Here is a 19597-nt window from a genome sequence, read left to right as displayed (position 1 = left end):
CTCTACCAAACACCCCAACAACCTTTCCAACCTTTCCTCGACGCATCGTTCACACCCATGTCTCCCTTCAACCGTCTCGGTCGCCCATCAATGAGTCATCCACAACCCAACTTCTCTGGCATGGGTCATGAGCTCAGCTACGGCGGTACACCATCGATGCATACTGAAGACTATGCCGACTTGTCTGACTACCTCAACAGGCCTTCTCCTGTAGTTGGAAGTGACGCTCCTGGCCCCTCAAATGCTCAAACACCGGTACCAAATCATCAACGTGAGTTAGGCCCACGAGTTAGGGTAGCTAGAGGATGTGGGACCGGAGGTCGGTTAGGTGATCCCGGTCATCACCATTAGGTTTCTTTGTGTAAACGAATTTTTTTATTAATATCAATTGGTCATATATCAAATTTATCTATCACGTATACCATTTACAAAAAAAATTGCATTTTATACTGAGGCTCCAATTGAATTGGCGCCTCCTCTTAAGTCCCATGCCCTAGTCATTTCAATTGGTGTCTCCATTCAATTTTTAAGAGGAGTCTTCAATCCAATTGACGACTCCTCTTAAAAGTGGGGTAGTTTGGGATTTTTTTTGAAACCAGAGATATTTTAGATATTTTCTTAAAAAAATGGATTATTTTTGTAAAAATTTAATTTATAGGATGTAAGTATTTGATATCAAAATAGATCAATGAATATAATTTGTGTTTGAAATATTGTAAAAAATAGCAAGTTTGTTACATGAAGACAAGCCAACCTGGTTTTACGCTAGAGAGGGTGTACCATTATAATATCATTAATTATTTCTGCCTCACTCTCTCTCTCTCTCTCCTCTTGTCTAACCTGACGACTTGTCGACTGCTATTACATCCAGTCAACCTTCTCTCATGCTGGAATTTCCATTTTCTCTTTTAAATTTCAAATAATTCAAAAAATCATTTTCCTCAATCAATTTTTTCAATTTTACTTTTTGTTTCTTCTCTCTCAATAAATATCTTTCTTCTACTTGTTCTCTTGAGCTCATTCAATTCCAACTCTTGTTACCATGCCACCACAACAATTTCATCGCCCAATCAACTTTCATTCAACTCTCTTTCTCTGATTCCCAAATCATTAACCAAACCTACCTTTTCCTTTTCTTCACACAGGTATGTTTTTTTTCTTGATTTGTTTCATAATTAACACTCTTTATTCATTTTGTTTCTCTATTTTCCTTAATCATCACCTACTAGTTTCTTTTTTTGATCCTCTTTATTTTACTTATAACACCCCCTCCAAAATTGGTAACATAACTTTCCTGAAAATAATAAACTGAACTAAATTAAGACAATTTGTAATTCTCACTAATCTTTATCATATGTTTCTGACATTTTCACACTACTTTGTGGCTTACTATATAGCTTGCCACTTCTAAGTTTCATGCAATTTCGCAACTGCTCTAGCACTATCCCACCGGGTGTGCCATTTTGTTTACTGTGGAAATTGGTAAACAACCGCTGGTCCTCCCTAGGCTTTAAAACGAAGGGTTACTTGCAGGATCGACCAGTTGATCCTAGGACATGTGCTAGTGCAAGTGAGGCTTGTCCAAACTTCGACAGGGTGACTTTGTGAGGAACGACTCCTAACAAAGTGTCGAACAAGCGTAGGGTTTTTCCACACGAACGGTTTTAGACAATGTTATCGCCTATAGGTGACTCGTGACCGACAACGCTATAACATTCAAAAGAGGTATACGACGAACACGCTTTTGGTGAACTCTATTATCGTAATAGAATCAGTGTCGACAGCGTAAACGACAACGTAAAATGATAACTCAAAAGTAAAAGAAATTAAGATAAAATATTCAACGGGAACAATTGAAAAGTATGGAAGTTGCATTGAAATAAATGTGGTGACTCACGTACATAGCACTCTCAAAAAAACTCTTGCTTCCTCGCGCTGGGAATGAGAAGTTTTCTTACAAGTGATTTCGTAGTACAAAGTGAACACCTTGAGCCCCTTGTGGGATACTCCTATTTATACTAAATTAGAGGAAACTACTCATAAGCTAAACTCCTAGAAACTAGCAGATGTTATGTCACACGATATGCACAACCGCCGCACTCATGTCTTGCTAACTGCTCCACATTATGGCGCTTTTATTTCTTTTGGAACTGCTATTTATTTTGAATTTCAAATTTCTCCCGCCTAGACGTTAGGGCGAAGCTGTCTTCTGCACATTTGACTATAATTCTTTAAGTCCCAAACCTTGCGTCGGTCGACAGAATGGCCTGTCGACGAGGCCAACTTTCCCCGCCGGCTTCGTCCTTTGGTTTGTATTTTTCCTTCTTGCTTGCTTCCAACATCTCTTTATCTTTTGGTAGGGTATGACCCCCACATTCACAGGACTCCTTCATTAATTATGCTTTCAGCATGCCTTAGAAATATTTCGTGGTATCACCATCATACTGCATCTGCGTTTGACAATATTCTTCCGCAATGTTTTGTCTTTGGTCTCCCGCATAAAATTCTAAGCGATATGTCTAATACAGAAGACATGCGTCGACGTAGGATCCTGCCATCCATTATCAATGTTTTTGTATGCACTGACGATTGAAGGGCGTCGGTCGGAGATCAAACATAAGTTAGGTTGAAGTGCAACGTGCAATCAAAGATTTCTTAGGAAAAAACTCCATTCCTCAACAATCTCCCCTTCAACAAGGGCAAAGGCGATTGGAAAAATGTTGATGTTGCCATCTTGTGCCACTGCCATCAGTAACGTTCCTTTGTATTTCTTGTACAACCATGTACCATCAATTTGTATAATAGGTTTACATAAAGAAAAACCTTTGATGCATGGTTGATACGCCCAAAAGAGAAGGTGAAATATTCCATTTCCAATAGCATAAGTCCCGTCTGGTGTATACGCCGACAACATTTCCAATTTGACAATAGTCTCTGGAGCATACAACCTGAAAAGGAAGTGCTCATTTTGACAAAAAAAATTGTACCTCAATGCATTAGTTCTATCAACTCTGTAATCAGCTGATAGTTCCATGTGAAACTTTTTAATAACTTTTACACAATCTTCTTTGGAGATTGGCATCAAAAAAGAGTCGATGCTCAATGAGATTATTCAGACTGGAGATACTTCGCAAAAGAGATGTGTCGTCATTGGAGGAGTCGACGATAACACATCTTAAACGAACCAGTCATACATGGTGCTAGACCAACTCAATAATATATGGCATGGTTTAGGTCGGTTACAACGCAACAATTTATGTCTGAGCCAAGGTATTTGATTGATCCACGCCAACTAGCTTCGTCATCATACGCCCAATAACAAGTTCCTGTCCAACACCAATGTCAAACCACCCAAACTCAACAACCAACCTCACACCATCACCCTACCACATACACCCAACAACCAAACACCCAACTTCACAACTCATTCATGCCAAACACCCAACCTCGCAATCCATTCATGTCACCCACCCAACCTCAAAACCAAGAATCAAACCCTACCCACCAATAACCATACACAACCACCACAACAGTCTATAGCCCAAATGATTCATATGATTCACTTCATCGCAACCCCCATCAATAACCACCCAAACATCTCATCACCACAACACCCAACCATTATTTAACTATAGTACACACCATGAACCATTGTTTCGTTTCCAAAACGATTCAATATCCCAATTCGAACAACTATACCGTCCACAATTCACCTAACCATATCGACGCAACTACGACAACATGGGCCCCAAACTATATTACGGAAGCGCCGTTGGCCAAAGCCCCCGACTATTGGGAACAAATGATGACACATCTATCAAATACCGCTAGAACTTCCACCGGACCTTCACACCAGCCATCATTGGATCAGGTCAGCACACAAAGACCCCCAACACCTCAGGAAAATCGTGGGAGACCTCGAAGACAGACTAACGCACCTAGATGTGGAACAGGGGGACATTTCGATCGGGCCAGTCATTGAATTTTTGGTCAATTCAATGTAATTTTTATTATAACATAATTTTTTTTAAAAATATTTTTTTAATTATTTGTTAAATAAACCATATTAAAAAATTTTAAGGTGTATGTGCCAGATGAATTGACGCATATACCAATGCACATGCATATGCGCCATGGTTGCTGGCGCCTCTATGCAATGCTTTAAAAGCATGCACCAGCACCAGTGACGCCTCCTCTTCTTGTCAAATGGATGCGTCAATTGATCTGACGCATCTGTTTGGAAAAGTGATTAATCCGATAATTGTTTTGAAATATTGATTATTTTAAAAATTAATTTAAAAAAAATGTTATTCATAAATATTTTTTTTAAAGAGTGTCGGATAAATATTTTGTATAAAAAATGAGTGTAAGTTTGAAATATTGTAAAAAATAACAAGTTTGTTACATGAAGACAAGCCAACCTGGTTTTACGCTAGAGAGGGTGTACCATTATTAATTATTTGTGCCTCTCTTTCTCTCTCCTCACTCTCTCTCTCTCTCTCCTCTTGTCTAACCTGACGACTAGTCGACTACCATTACATCCAGTCAACCTTCTCTCTCATGCTAGAATTTCCATTTTCTCTTTTATTTTCAAATCATTCAAAAAATCACTTTCTTCAATCAATTTTTTCAATTTTATTTTTTGTTTCTTATCTCTCTCAACAAATATCTTTCTTCTTCTACTTGTTCTCTTGAGCTCATTCAATTCCAACTCTTGTTACCATGCCACCACAACAATTTCATCGCCCAATCAACTTTCATTCAACCCTCTTTCTCTGATTCCCAAATCATTAACCAAACCTACCTCTTCCTTTTCTTCACACAGGTATGTTTTTTTTCTTCTTGATTTGTTTCATAATTAACACTCTTTATTCATTTTGTTTCTCTATTTTCCTTAATCATCACCAACTAGTTTCTTTTTTTGATCCACTCTTTATTTTACTTATAACACCCCCTCCAAAATTGGTAACATAACTTTCGTGAAAATAATAAACTGAACTAAATTAAGACAATTTGTAATTCTCACTAATCTTTATCATATGATTCTCAATTATTGAATCCATGTATTGTCTAATTTCTTGTCTCCCATTGCATTGGATAATTTTTACTATTTACTACTCAGTCCCTAAATATTGGATCATTCACTAAATTATCATAATTATGGTACTTGGTAGTATTATTAAATTTCATGACAATTGGTATTGTTTAAAACAGTTCGTTACAACGAAAATGACTGCGACAAAACAGTATCCGAAGGTTGTTATAAAGTTACTGTTATTCACCGTTTTTATAATGTAACATAGTTAAAGCTATATTGATAAAGAAGTAATTAATGCAATTGAAAATTTGAAAGGTTTGAAAAATGAGTCTTATATTTATTGAGAGTGGTAATATGAAGTAAGGTTCTTAGGGGCTTTGACTTCATTCGATTCGCATTTGGACTTTTGCTTGAAGTTTCATTCTTGTGGTTGACTTCTGAAACAATTTACTTCTGTTTTTTGTTGTTGTTCTTTGTGGCTGACAGTTAGATACCTGAAGATATGATGTCTGGAAGCTGGGACGGAAATAATGACCCTGGTAGCCAGTCGGATGATAGCTTACTTTTCGAGAGGTTGCACATTGAGCCTATTTATGATGCTTTTGTATGTCCTTTGACGAAGCAAGTTATGCGTGATCCTGTTACTTTAGAAAACGGACAGACTTTTGAGCGTGAAGCAATCGAAAAATGGTTCAAGGAATGCAGGGAGAGTGGACGGAAACTGGTTTGCCCTTTGACTCTTCGAGAATTAAAAAGTGCAGAATTGAATCCTAGTTTGGCTTTGCGGAACACCATTGAAGAGTGGACTGCGAGGAATGAAGCTGCACAGCTGGATATGGCTCGTCGTTCATTGAATACAGGGGGTCCAGAAAAGGAAGCCCTTATGGCCTTGAGGTATGTCCAGCACATCTGTCGAAGAAGTCGGTCGAATAAACATATCGTCCGCAGTGCAGGGCTTATACCAATGATTGTTGATATGCTGAAGAGTAGTAGCCGTAAAGTTCGTTGTAGAGCTCTTGAAACACTTAGAATCGTGGTCGAGGGAGATGACGAGAATAAGGTTGTTGCAGGTTTGCTAGTTATCATTTCATTTCCTTTTATAGTTTTTTGGTATCATCAGTGTGACTGCCTTTGGAGATTCCTATTAACATCTTCTCTTTGCTCAAAAGGAACTGCTGGCTGAAGGGGACACTGTACGCACGGTGGTAAAGTTCCTTTCTCACGAGCTTTCTAAAGAAAGAGAGGAGGCTGTCTCCCTGCTCTATGAACTTTCAACCTCTGAAACCCTTTGTGAGAAGATTGGTTCAGTCAATGGATCTATTCTTATATTAGTTGGAATGACAAGCAGCAAATCAGAAGACGTTTCCACTGTCGAGAAGGCTGATAAAACATTGGAGAATCTGGAAAAATATGAGAATAATGTGCGGCAGATGGCTGAAAATGGTAGATTGCAGCCTCTTCTGACCCATCTTCTTGAAGGTACTAACACTACTCTAAAATTTATATCACATCATATCCATGTTGTGTGGTTAATTTACACAATAACTAAGTATAATATAACTGCTATTATAAAATATATTAACAATATTAAAAGTCAGCACCTTATTATTGAAGTTGATTTAGATCTCTAAACATATTGGGTCGGCTTTGGATAATACTATCCAACAACAACAACCAAGTCTAAGTGGGGTTGGCTAAATAGATCAAACAATGTTATAATGTTGGATAATATATCATATCTCTATCCAATCCGATAATCTTCATATCTTTCTTAATAGTTTTTTTTATTGTTTTTTTTACGTCTCGTGTTTGCCTCTATTGATTTGACTACTCTCCATCTAATTTATTCTCCTTACTATAAAATCTACAAGTCTTCTTTGTACATGTCAAACCACCTAAGACGGGTCTTCTTTCTACATTTCCAAAGCACCTAAGACGAGTTCTCTCCAACTTTCTCTCTAATGTGGTCATTTCTACTCCTATCATGTCTAATCTTACCACACATTCAGCACAACATCTTCATCTCTGCTAAGTTTATTTTATTCTCGTGTTGGCTCTTTACCGCTCAACACTCCGTCTCATACAACTAGGTGGGTCTTACCGTTGTATCTGTATGATACATTTTCCTTTCAATTTTAGTGGTATGTTTGTATCACATAAAACACCTGATGCCTCTTTCATTTCAACCACTCCGCTTGAATTCAGTGGTTTACATTCTTCTTCCTTTATACACTTCATTTAGTCCAAGTCTTTTGTCTCACCTTCCTGCTCCTTAGTAAGCCTATGTGTAGATTTTTCTCCCTTCTTGATGCCTAAGGATTGGCGTAACCCGTAAAAAAATTTAGTTCATGCTTTGTCCACCGCCTTCATGGTCTTTTTATTAGCTTCCTTATATTTTTCTCAAGCTTTAAAGCATTTCCTTTTTGTTCTAATTTACCATATACACTTTCATTCCACCACAAAAATTCTTTACCCCTAGCTCTGAAACCTTTTGACTCCCCAATGTCTACTTTGCTACTTTTTGAAACCCAGGGTCATCTGGTTCCACACAACATTTCCATTTTACTATAGTTCCTAGAGACCTCCCTCTAAAACCTTGTGTTGGAAGATCCTTTGTTCTCACACTTTAAGATGTCACCACTTGATCCGCAGAATCCTAATGTGGCTTCTTCTCTTTGTTCTCCTATTACATCCATAACCAACACTCTCTATGTTGGGTAGTTAAGCTCTCTTTAGGTATGATTTTACAGTCTAAGCAAATTTACCTATCTAATTTTCTAATAAGAATCTATTTGAGAACATGTTATTCTACTCTTGCATGTGATAAGATGCTCCTCTATTCTTCTAAAGAACATTTTAGCTCTAGTAAGATCAAAAGCCGACGAAAAACTGAAGATGGATTTATCCTCCGTATTTATCTCCCCGAGGCATACCCCCCATGTCAATCGTTAAAACCTCTCGATTCACTCCCAACTTGCCCATTTAGATCCTATCCTCTCCTAGAATTTTTTTTTTTGCTAGAGACATATTTTGAATTAAGCCTTTTAAATCCTCTCAATACTTTACTTCAATGTGTCCTTCTAACCCTACATGAGTGCATAATCACTAATAACATTAATGGTGTCTTGTTCCACTAATTTTAGGGATGTCATTCGATCTCTTATCTTTTTTACATCCACAATATGTGTTCTTTCACCCCTTATCAACAATAATTCCTACTCCAGTTCTCGACCTAACTTTGCCACTGTACCAAAGCTTAAAACTTGAATTGTCTATGTCTTTCACCTTTTCACCCATCCACTTAGTTTCTTGTATGCACATGCTGTTAATCACACATCTCATAATATTTTCATAAATTTTCCAGTTAGTGTGCCTATGTTTCATGTTCCAAAACAAATTCTACTCATGAACTTGGCTTCTTTACTCGTACCCATTCAGAAAGATCTGAGAAACCTTGTTTATTTTTGCTGCATCTTAACGACGTTGTAGTAGCTCTTGCTCACTTGAAACTGTATTCGAGCTATACAACGCATTGCTTTCAGGCAGCAACCTGGCTAGCATTCACATTATAACTTATTTGATCCATGTCATAGAGATTCAACTATGTTTTACGTTGACTGTCATCTGCCTTACACAATCCTCTCCTTTTATCCAGACTAGAGACCGATTATGCATAGCAAAGAAATATTAGAGGATGTAATACTATTAACTTGAACTCGATGGGAGTTTAAGTGCATGCAATATAGTTTTGAACATGTCAGTCAATGTGAATCCCTGTATGTATCACAAATCATTCTTATAATACACGACTTGAACTTAATTTAATTAGTCAGCTACTTTAGTTTTGCCAACTCTGTATAGTCGGTCACTTTTCTGTTGCCATTTGATTTGCAACTCAAATCTTAAATTATTGAGGTTTGTATTTGTCACTTGTTTTTACATAAAAATGACTTTTTTATTGTTCGTGTATTTTATAATCCATAATAATAGGTTTTTGATTTACAATTTGAATCTCAACTTGATAATGATGCCCCTAAATATTTGGGATCAAGATGTAGCATTTGCTTGTTGAATTCCTTACTCCTTTGTAGATAATAATCCATTATCTTGTTTTTCTTTGAAACTTTTGCAGGTCCACCAGAAACCAAACTGTCCATGGCTGGAATCCTTGGTGAGCTGGTTTTGGATAATGATGTTAAAGTCTTTGTTGCTAGAACTGTGGGCTCATCTCTGATTGATATCATGAAAAGTGGCAATATGCAGTCAAGAGAAGCTGCACTGAAGGCGCTAAATCAGATATCATCATGTGAGCCAAGCGCAAAGGTTTTGATAGAAGCTGGAATACTATCCCCTCTTGTCAACGACCTCTTTGCAGTGGGCCCTCATCTGCTTCCCACGCGACTCAAAGAGGTCTCTGCTACAATTCTTGCCAGTGTTGTGAATTCAGGAGAAGACTTTGACATGATTCCACTTGGACCCGATGACCAAACTCTGGTCTCAGAGGATATAGTTCATAAGCTACTCCATCTTATTAGCAACACTGGTCCAGCAATTGAGTGCAAACTTCTCCAAGTTCTTGTTGGACTTGCTAGTTCTCCAACTACAGTGCTGAGTCTTGTTTCTGCTATCAAAAGCTCTGGTGCCACTATCAGTTTAGTTCAGTTCATCGAGGCACCACAGAAAGATCTCCGTTTAGCTTCTATAAAACTTCTTCAGAATTTGTCTCCACACATGGGCCCTGAATTAGCCGATGCGCTTCGGGGATCTGTAGGACAGCTTAGTAGTCTAGTTAAAGTCATATCAGAGAATATCGGAATCACTGAAGAGCAAGCAGCTGCTGTTGGCCTCTTAGCTGATCTACCCGAGAGAGATTTAGGCCTCACGAGACAGCTACTGGATGAAGGTGCCTTTCTAATGGCTATATCAAAGGTGATTGCCATCCGGCAGGGAGAAATCAGAGGCACGCGGTTCGTGACACCATTTCTCGAAGGGCTTATGAAGATTGTTGCTAGGGTTACATATGTCTTGGCTGATGAGCCTGATGCCGTCGCACTTTGCCGCGATCAAAATCTTGCGGCGCTCTTCATAGAACTGCTTCAAACCAATGGACTTGATACTGTGCAGATGGTTTCTGCTATAGCTTTGGAGAATTTATCGCTGGAATCAAAGAATTTAACCAAATTGCCCGAGATGCCAGAACCAGCTTTTTGTGCTTCATTCTTTTCATGTTTCAGTAAACCACCAGTCATTACCGGATTATGCAGGATCCACCGTGGGAAGTGTTCGTTAAAAGAAACGTTTTGTCTTTACGAAGGACAGGCCGTCCTTAAGTTAGTAGCTCTGCTGGACCACACAAATGTGAACGTGGTTGAGGCAGCACTTGCAGCCTTATGTACTGTAATAGATGATGGAGTTGATATTGAGCAAGGTGTACTGGTTTTGTGTGAAGCAGAGGGAGTGAAGCCTATACTCGATGTGTTGCTGGAGAAACGAACAGACAATTTGAGGAGGAGGGCAGTTTGGGCAGTGGAGAGACTGTTGCGAACAGACGATATAGTCTATGAAGTTTCTGGAGATCAAAATCTGAGTACTGCACTTGTGGACGCTTTCCAACACGGCGATTATCGAACTAGGCAGATTGCTGAGCGCGCCCTCAAGCATGTTGATAAGATACCTAACTTCTCAGGAATCTTTCCAAACATGGGATGAGTGTATGTCTGTTGTAAATGTTTCACTGTGATGTTTATGACAACAAAAAATCTGTATGTAATTTTTGTGCTTTTTCAATCAGTTTTGGATTGTATCTATTGTGTGTTATATTGTCTTATAAGCATTTATTTATCCAACTTAGCCTTGGGATTATTGTATACAAAAATTACCCATTCTTTTAGGAGGTCTTCATTTGTTGGTCATGTTTCTATTGCTTTTTTTTTTTTTTTTGCCTCTTAAAATGATAAGATTTTGTTTCCTATAATCAAGCTATTTGAGTTTTTGTATCATTAGTTTTTAGTTTTGTCATTTTTCTTAATCAGGATATCTCAGTGCAGTGATTAATCCCCTACAATGGGTGACAAAGTTCTCTCAAAAAAAAATTTAATTCAGAATTCAGAATTTTTTATTAAGTCGGAAGATATCTCATACGATCTTATCCGAGTGCTCTTAAATTTTTTCGTCTTTATTGCTAAATATTACTTCTAATATATCCTCTATTATTTATTACTTTTTTTTTTCAATTATTTAAATTTATCTTTCATCTATAATAAAGGACAATAATGTAAAGTCACATATAATTTATCTTTGTCATACAACATTAATTATGTTTTTTAATTTGTGTGAAATGTTCAAAACTTTATATAATTTCGGAGGAAGGGAGTATTATTCTTATTTCTGTATTTCACTTATTTAAATAAGATTTAATGGTGATGCTCTAAAGTGTAAAAAAGTTTTACAGTGTCTTTCAATAAAAATACATTATTTTGCTATATCATACACTTAGTTTAAAATTTTTTATTTGACTTAACGGAATGTATGGTCATCATTGGTTGACAATATAGAATTTTTTTTCCTGCATCACTCTTTTCTCATTTAAATATATTCATTGCAAATTCTTGTATATGCATATTTAAGTAATTTAAATAATATTTTTTAAGACAATAATTGTGTAGAAATATCAAATAAGTGTATATTTGAATCAGCCACATCTCATATAATCAATCATAGGGCGTGAAGTTCCAGCAACTAGTCTATTTGAAAAAAATAATAATAATAAAAGTCAAGAGTGTATCATCTCATGTAACACCTTAATTTTTAATAGTGTAATCCTAGAGGATACTATTTCCATAAATAAATCAACTTAAGGTTTTCCTGGTACGAAAAATACCGCTAGTTTTTTTTTTATAAAAATGATATAACAATTTTGTATTTAAATTTGTTTTAAGAACTCAACATTTGTTTTATAAAAGAAATTAGATAAGAATGATTAGAAAATAATGACATACTATACATATAGACGACGAAATGTCATAAGACATAATATGCTAATAGTAGTTAGGATACAATCCATAATTGACAGAATAAATAAAAGTCCTCGGCAGGCAGGAGGAGAATTTTTTTAACCATGCATAGAAAAAGTCACATGACGCTAGCCATATAATACCAAAACACTCCTACCATCCATGTATTATACTCCCTAGCTAAGCTTATCAAAATCTAATGACAACCACAATATCTACTCATCATAGCTCCACATAACCCACTACAAACACTAGTCAAAATGTGATCGAAGTCATCCTCATCAAATCCACTCTCATAATCATTCCTCTGAGGGTAAGTGTCGTCGTCCTCTGCCTCACCTACGTCCAAATCCAACAACGACACACGTCTCTAAGAAATATCGGGGAGCTCATCCATAGTAAAGATATCACAAGTGAACGCCGAGAGAAGTCCTAAGGACATCTCTAAGTCTATGGGAGGCTTATATATATCATGAAAGAAAGACTATCCTCTCACAACAGGGACATGTGACGGTCCAGGTCGGGCTAAGGGAGAGATCAACCATCCAAAATGCTCAATCACTCCAGAAAGGAAACTATAAATAATTAAGGATGTTGGGACCTAAAAGGTGATAGTCTTGTGGGAATAAGTAATCTCTGGATCCATGTCATCAATAATGGTAGTCTTGAGTGTGTTCCCGGTGAATGAGACTTGTCCTAGGGTCGGGGGTCAAATTCCCAGAATGTCTCAGCCCAATCATCGGGAAAGGTGAAGTTTGTCGTCTTTGGTAGTGGTAGCTCCTCGCACTACTACGGAAAACACATATAATGACGGTTGTGAAACACATATAATAGCAGTTGCACATCTGTTGTTAGGTAGCGTGTGGTTGTATGTATGGTGGTTTTCACAACGGGCGACAGATCGTGGTTATAAGTTAGGTAGTGCGCTATCTATAACAACAGTTTATTCAATCAACCGTTGTGAAATAATTTATAGGTCCTGGATTCGAATCTCATCAACGTCATTCATGCCCTTTATTATTCTGGATAACGTGCTATACTTATAACAATAGTTAAGTTAAAAACCATTGTGATATAATTTGATTTTTTTATATATATTTTTTAATTTTACAATATTCCCAAATTTTAAACCTAGATATTTTTGTATCATATCAGACTAGAAACGTTAATACTACATTTTTGAATTGAATTAGACTAAAAATTATATTAAATCAATAACACAATTCCATTAGTAACCAAAAATTGTATATTACATCAAAATCAAAATGGCACAAAACAACCTATAATGTACACATAATTACAATAAATAATACTATATTATTGTCTTGGTGTCTTGTCTCTTGGTGTCTTGACTTTAAACACCTATAATTTCAAATAATAATAGTTGTTATAAAATAACATCATTAGTAATTATAACATACAATAAATTATGAATGAGGAATATAAAATACTTACTTTTTTAATTTTCTCATATGCCTTTGATCGGTCACCATTTCCATTGAATTCCCACCATTAATCCGACGTATTTTTCATCACTTTGGTAAGATTTGTGTTTGTTTATAGTTGTTTCAGAGTCATTTATCATGTTTTGTTAGTTTGGTATCACATTTCATTTTATTACATGTTTATGTCAAAAAGGTCTCTTTTACGCTTCATTTTGGTAGTGTTATTGTTACAGGCTGTTGCACAGGTCTAAAAGCACTAATAGTGGAGTTGGGGATACTCAGAAAGGCAAAAATATGAAAATACAGCAGTTCAACACGGGCACCCGTGTGCCACAACACTGCCCGTGTTGTTGGTCAGGCAAAGCAAGCTTGGAGAGGAAAAAAACAGAGAGTTAACACGGACACCCGTGTGTAGGAACACGGCCCGTGTTGATGCCCCTGTAACTTAATTTGAAAATAATCATGTTGGAAAGCACACACGGGCACCCGTGTGTACACACACGGCCCGTGTTGTTGGGCGCGGCTTAGAAACTTCAATTTTTGCCATGTAAATCTTTTCTGCTCATTAAGGGTAGTTTGGACTTTTTGCTTTGGGAAAATCCATCTGAAACTATTAGAAGGCTTGGGAGAGAAAGGAGAAGACACTTTTTGACGTACGAAAGAAAACACTGCATTGAGAAGATAACTACTACGGAGGATTCGAAGATGGCGAGATTCAAGGGTTTCAACCATTGAAGATCAAAATTTCCTAGTTCTTTGTAATGTTTAATTTTCATACTATGATTTCGTTTAATACTATGAGAGGCTAAACCTCTTATGTTAGGGGGGTGGTCCTGATTTGATCGTATGTTATGAATTTGAACTAATGATTTCCTTATTACCATGTTACTTATTTCAATTCAATTGTGTGATGTTGTTATGCTTTTGTATCGGACAAATACAAATTGATCTACGACTTTCAATAACAGGATTGTGATTGTTAGGGTTTTCACACAATTGGGTTTATGAATGCATCATCTAGGACTAGTAACTTTTGTAAACCACCGAAAACCTCGATTTTATTTATGATTAAAACCAAGGATTTATTGAATGGACATTTGATAAGAATTGGTAGTTTAATAGTTTCTTTCTTGAGGACTTAAGGAAGAACATTCTGAGGTTAGGTAATTGAATGTTTCATGCGTATTAAGGAAATATTGACTGAATTCTTAACTGGTTAAATCAACCACCCACCCTAGCATCTTTTATCTTAATCACTTACATTTTTACTGTCTTTTGTGTTTCTTGCTGAAATTCCAAAAACAACCAAACCATTATCTTTTTTGTTCTGATAGAATCAAAGTTAAATAAGTATTTCCTACGCAATCCCTGAGATCGATACTTGGAAATAAAACTCCTTATTACTACATCGGTAAAAATAGTACACTTGCTATTTTTCCGATCAGCCTTCTTGTCGAATTGTTACATATAACATGTGCATCATCTCTATCAACTTCTTCATATGAATTAGGAACCTGTGTTGCATAAGAAGGAGTGGAAGGAATGTCAAAACTTTCATCATCACTAAGAGGAATGTGTTTTCCTTTGAGAATAATTGACCATATCCTCGAAAAATCTGCAGGGACTGTCACATAAAAAACTTGTTTTACTTAAGTAGCCATGATGTATGGTTCGGTGTTATAAGTTGTCTTACCAAGGTTAACCTGTGTGAATCCTAGCTCATCAATTTATATACCATTGTTATTGAGAATTCACTTGCATTTAAATAAAGGCACTTTGAAAGTAACATAACCAATCTCCAAAATCTCCTCAATGAAACCATAGAATGCAGAAGTTGCCAAAACTGGATTCTTATATTTCGAACTAAAGAAATATACGAATTCGGCCTCAAACATCACCCCACTAGTTTTCATTGTACTACGATCATCTTTTGCTTTTGTATAAAAGGGATAATTAGAAATGTCGTACGCCGTCCAAGTTATCACAATAAATGTTGGCATGTACGACATCCATTTAATTGTCTCAGATGCACAATCATCATTAGAAATCCTCATATTAAACCAACTTATGAATTCTTTGCTATATCGGGTCAACAACAACTTGTCATTTATTCAGGGATATTTTTTCTTTATAACTTTTTTGTTAGCAACTATATAAATACACTAAGATTATTCAAAATATAGAAATGTGTTTGAAGTACTAAATTCCGACCTATTGACTTAACATTTAAACCTTGAGTACCTCTACCTTCAAATCTGTCAGCATGACGAGACTTTGAAATTCCAATAGATTTTGTTTCCGACAAATAGTTTGAACAAAACTCAAGATCTTCTTCTGTGATGTACCTTTCAACGATAGAAGCTTCCAGTGGTGATGATTCTTCATACATTCTTTAAATATCTTCATGTATCTCTATATAGGATACACCCACCTTAAATAAATTGGACCACCATATATGTTTTCTCTAACTATATGAACAAGTAAGTGAACCATAATGTCAAAAAATGATGGAGGAAAATACATCTACAATTGACATAATATTATTGCAGCCTCATCTACTAATTCATATAATTTTTTGAAATCAAGAGCTTTATTACATATAGCATTGAAGAATAAGCACAATCTGGTTATAGTTACTCTTACATTTTTTGGAAGGATGTCACGGATAGCTACTGGTAGAAGTTGTTGCATCAAGACATGACAATCATGGGATTTTAAGTCAACTACCTTGAGATCTTTTATTTATGCAAGTTTATTGATGTTTGAAGAGTAACCTTGGGAAACTTTGATATCATGCAAACACTCGCAACAACTTTTCTTTTCCTTTTTAGATAGAGTGTGACATCCGGAGGCAAATAAGATATTTTTCCTTTATCTTATGGAGAAAACTATTGTCGTATACTCATCTCTACCATATCTAAATAGGAATTCTTATTATCTTTAGTCTTGCCTGGAATATTTAAAAGTGTTCCTATTAAACTGTCGCACACAATTTTCTCCATATACATCACATCAAGACAATACCTTACATTAAATCTAGACCAATATGGAAGATCAAAGAACACCGATCTCTTTTTCCAAATATTTTTCTCAACGGGACCGTCTTTTTTCTTTCAAAAGACAATATTAAGGTGTTCTTGTCGTTGATAAACTTCATCTCCAGTTAAAGGTTTAGGAGTGCTTTCAAACTTCTGCTCCTCGTTAAAAGCCTTCCACAATTTACAATAAGGATGATTGGGCTTTTGAAATTTCCGATGCCCAAGGTAAACAAACTTTTTTCCAAATTCAAGCTGGTGAAAACAGGTATCTACTTCACATATAGGACACATTTTATGTCCTTTGACATTATATCCAACCAAATTACCATATACAGGAAAGTCGTTGATTATGCAAAATAACATTGCACACATCTTAAACTTCTCACCAGAATATGCATCATCAACGTCAACACCTTTATCCCACAAAAGTTTTAAATCCTCAATTAATGGACTTAGATAAATATCTATGTCATTTTCAGGTTGTCTTGGTCCAGAAATCCTCATACTTAACATCATATACTTGCGCTTCATGCATAACCAAGGAGATAGGTTGTAAATCATGAGAAGAACATACCATGAAGAATGATTAGTGCGCATATTACCAAAGGGGTTCATTCCATCTGTGGCAAGCTCGATCCTAAGGTTTCGTGGCTCAAGGCCAAAATCCGGAAACAATGAATCAATTTTTTCCATTGCAAAGAATCAGCTACATGACGAATGTTTCCATCGCATTTTCTTTCATCCGCATGCCATCTTATTCTTTGCATCATTCGCATAAGTAAAAAGTATCTTTAACCTCGAAATTATTGGCAAGTACTATAACACTTTTGCAAGATGACGCTTCTTACTAACATTGTCATTGTCATCACCATTGTTGTTCTTCAACTTGTAGCGTGACTCACCATATTGTGGACATTGATCCAAATTTTCATACTCTTTCCTGTATAATATGCAATCATTAGGGCATGCATGTATTTTGACATAATTCAAACCCATTGGACACAATATCTTCTTGGCCTCATAACATCGATCCGAAAAATTATTATCTTCTGGTAGCATTTGTTTCAATAAATCAAGCAAATTTGTGAAACTTTTATCCGACCACCCACCTTTTACCTTTAGATTAAACAATTTTAACAACACACACAATCGTGTAAAATTGGTGCACCCTTATATAATGACACGTCTTTGTCGATACATAACGTATCATAAATATGTGCTTTCATATAAGACGATTCTCTAATATCACGAATCATTTCTTCTAGTCGATCATCCATATCATCACCATCTTCATCCATTTGTGATGTCGTATTTTGATTATTATTCACTTCTCCATACCACGTCCATGTTGTATAATTTTTACATATGTCATCATAACATAGGTGATGGAATATTTCTTTCTTTGACCATTTTCTAATATTCCCTCAAACAACACAAGGACAATAAAAAATACCATTATTGTCTGAAACATTTTTTTCGGCAAATTCAAGGAATTCAAGAACTCCTTTCTCATATAACGTACCTAATCTATCAATTATCATCCAACTACGATCCATAATAAATTCTAAAATTTATATCAAAAGAATAATGTGAATGGCAACCTAATGCTACACACACAACATCAAAAACCAAAACGCCAAACCTAATATGATTATATGCATATGACGTTGTCTGAATAAAACATGAACATGGTAACACCAAAACATAAACATATTTAGAAGCTTCATGATGTCTGAATAAAATATCAACATATCCATGATAGTAAGAGTTTAATTCCGGGTCCCATACGAGTTTCCTTTCGGGTCCCATGTTGATGAAAGTTTAATTTAGGGTCCCATGTTGACGAGAGTTTAATTTCAGGTCCCACACGAGTTCCATTTCGGGTCCCGTGATAGTGAGAATTTTATTTTCAGTCCCATACGAGTTCCATTTCGGGTCCTATGATAGTGAGAGTTTTATTTTGAGTCCCACACGAGTTCCATTTTGGGTCCCATGATAGTGAGAGTTTTATTTTGATTCCCATACGAATTCCATTTCGGGTCCCATGATAGTGGGAGTTTTATTTTGAGTCTCGTACGAGTTCCATTTTGGGTCCCATGATAGTAAGATTTTTATTTTGAGTCGCATACGAGTTCCATTTCGGGTCCCATGATAGTGAGAGTTTTATTTTGAGTCTCATATGAGTTCCGTTTCAGGTCTTATGATAATGTTCATGCACAAAACAACAAGACGATAAGAGGTCCAAGAATTGAAATGAAACCATTGTTAAAGATATTGGATGATAGCCATTATGTATCTAGTATAAAGTGTGTAAGGATGGAGAAATCGTTTGAGATATATTTTGGTGTCATCCTGATTCCATCAAGTTGTTTAACACATTTCCCTCTATGTTCATTATTGATTCAACATATAAGACCAACAAGTATAGACTTCCAATTCTGGAAAGTGTTGGTGTTACTTCTACGGAGATGAATTTTCAATCGGGTTTGCATTTTTGAAAAGTGAAAAAGAGGACAAATTTACTTAGGCTTTAGAAGTGTGTCAGACTATGTTGAAGGGCCAAGAAAACATGCCAAAGGTTATTGTCACTGATCACGATACCACACTGGTGAATTCGGTTGCAAAGGTGTTTCCTACATCATATGCATTACTTTGTAGGTATCACATAACAAAAAAAAGTGAGAAGTATACTTAAGTATGCGGTAGGGACCAAACAAATCAAAGGTGAAGATGGGAAAATGGTCAAAGCTAGTGTGATATCGGAAAGCATAATGGATGTTTGGAATGTTATGATAAAGTTTTCTACTAAAGAGTTATATGACGAATCTGTAATACATTTCAGGAGGGAGTGTGAGAAATATCGGAATTTATTGAAATATATTGAAAGTACAATTTTAGACGAGATGAAGGAGAAAATTGTTTATACTTAAATCGATAAGGTTAGACACTTTAGGAATACAACAACTAACCTAGTTGAATATGCTCATACTACATTGAATAAAATTTTGGAAAATAGTGAAGGTGATTTTTGTAGAGATTGGGACTCTGTGAACCGAATGACCC

At 36.1% G+C, this 19597-nt stretch overlaps 1 protein-coding gene across 2 annotated transcripts; it reads left to right on the top strand.

Annotated features, from left to right (window-relative positions):
• The first annotated feature begins 994 nt into the window (after positions 1–994).
• LOC127087685 (U-box domain-containing protein 44) lies at positions 995–10928 on the top strand. Of its 2 annotated transcripts, none has more exons than XM_051028623.1 (4): positions 995–1145; positions 5525–6098; positions 6208–6517; positions 9171–10928. In XM_051028623.1, exons 2-4 carry the CDS (start codon positions 5541–5543, stop codon positions 10745–10747), a joined length of 2445 nt encoding a protein of 814 aa, XP_050884580.1. In that variant the 5' UTR covers positions 995–1145; positions 5525–5540; the 3' UTR covers positions 10748–10928. The 2 variants fall into 2 exon arrangements, with proteins under 2 accessions (XP_050884580.1, XP_050884579.1); XM_051028622.1 differs by lacking the exon at positions 995–1145 and adding an exon at positions 4455–4825.
• Positions 10929–19597: the final 8669 nt, after the last annotated feature.

The sequence above is a fragment of the Lathyrus oleraceus genome, chromosome 5 (genome assembly GCF_024323335.1).
Source record: "Lathyrus oleraceus cultivar Zhongwan6 chromosome 5, CAAS_Psat_ZW6_1.0, whole genome shotgun sequence".
NCBI classification, from domain to species: Eukaryota; Viridiplantae; Streptophyta; class Magnoliopsida; order Fabales; family Fabaceae; genus Lathyrus; species Lathyrus oleraceus.
The sequence above is the reverse complement of the archived record's forward strand: the minus strand, read 5'-3'. Positions and strand labels throughout refer to the sequence as shown.

Excerpts from the sequence above, each read along its gene's own strand:
- LOC127087685 (XM_051028623.1), top strand. The coding sequence starts at position 5,541 with ATGATGTCTGGAAGCTGGGACGGAAATAATGACCCTGGTAGCCAGTCG. Across the intron at positions 6,099-6,207 it reads AGGGAGATGACGAGAATAAG|GAACTGCTGGCTGAAGGGGA; the intron begins GTTGTTGCAGGT and ends TTTGCTCAAAAG. Across the intron at positions 6,518-9,170 it reads TCTGACCCATCTTCTTGAAG|GTCCACCAGAAACCAAACTG; the intron begins GTACTAACACTA and ends AAACTTTTGCAG.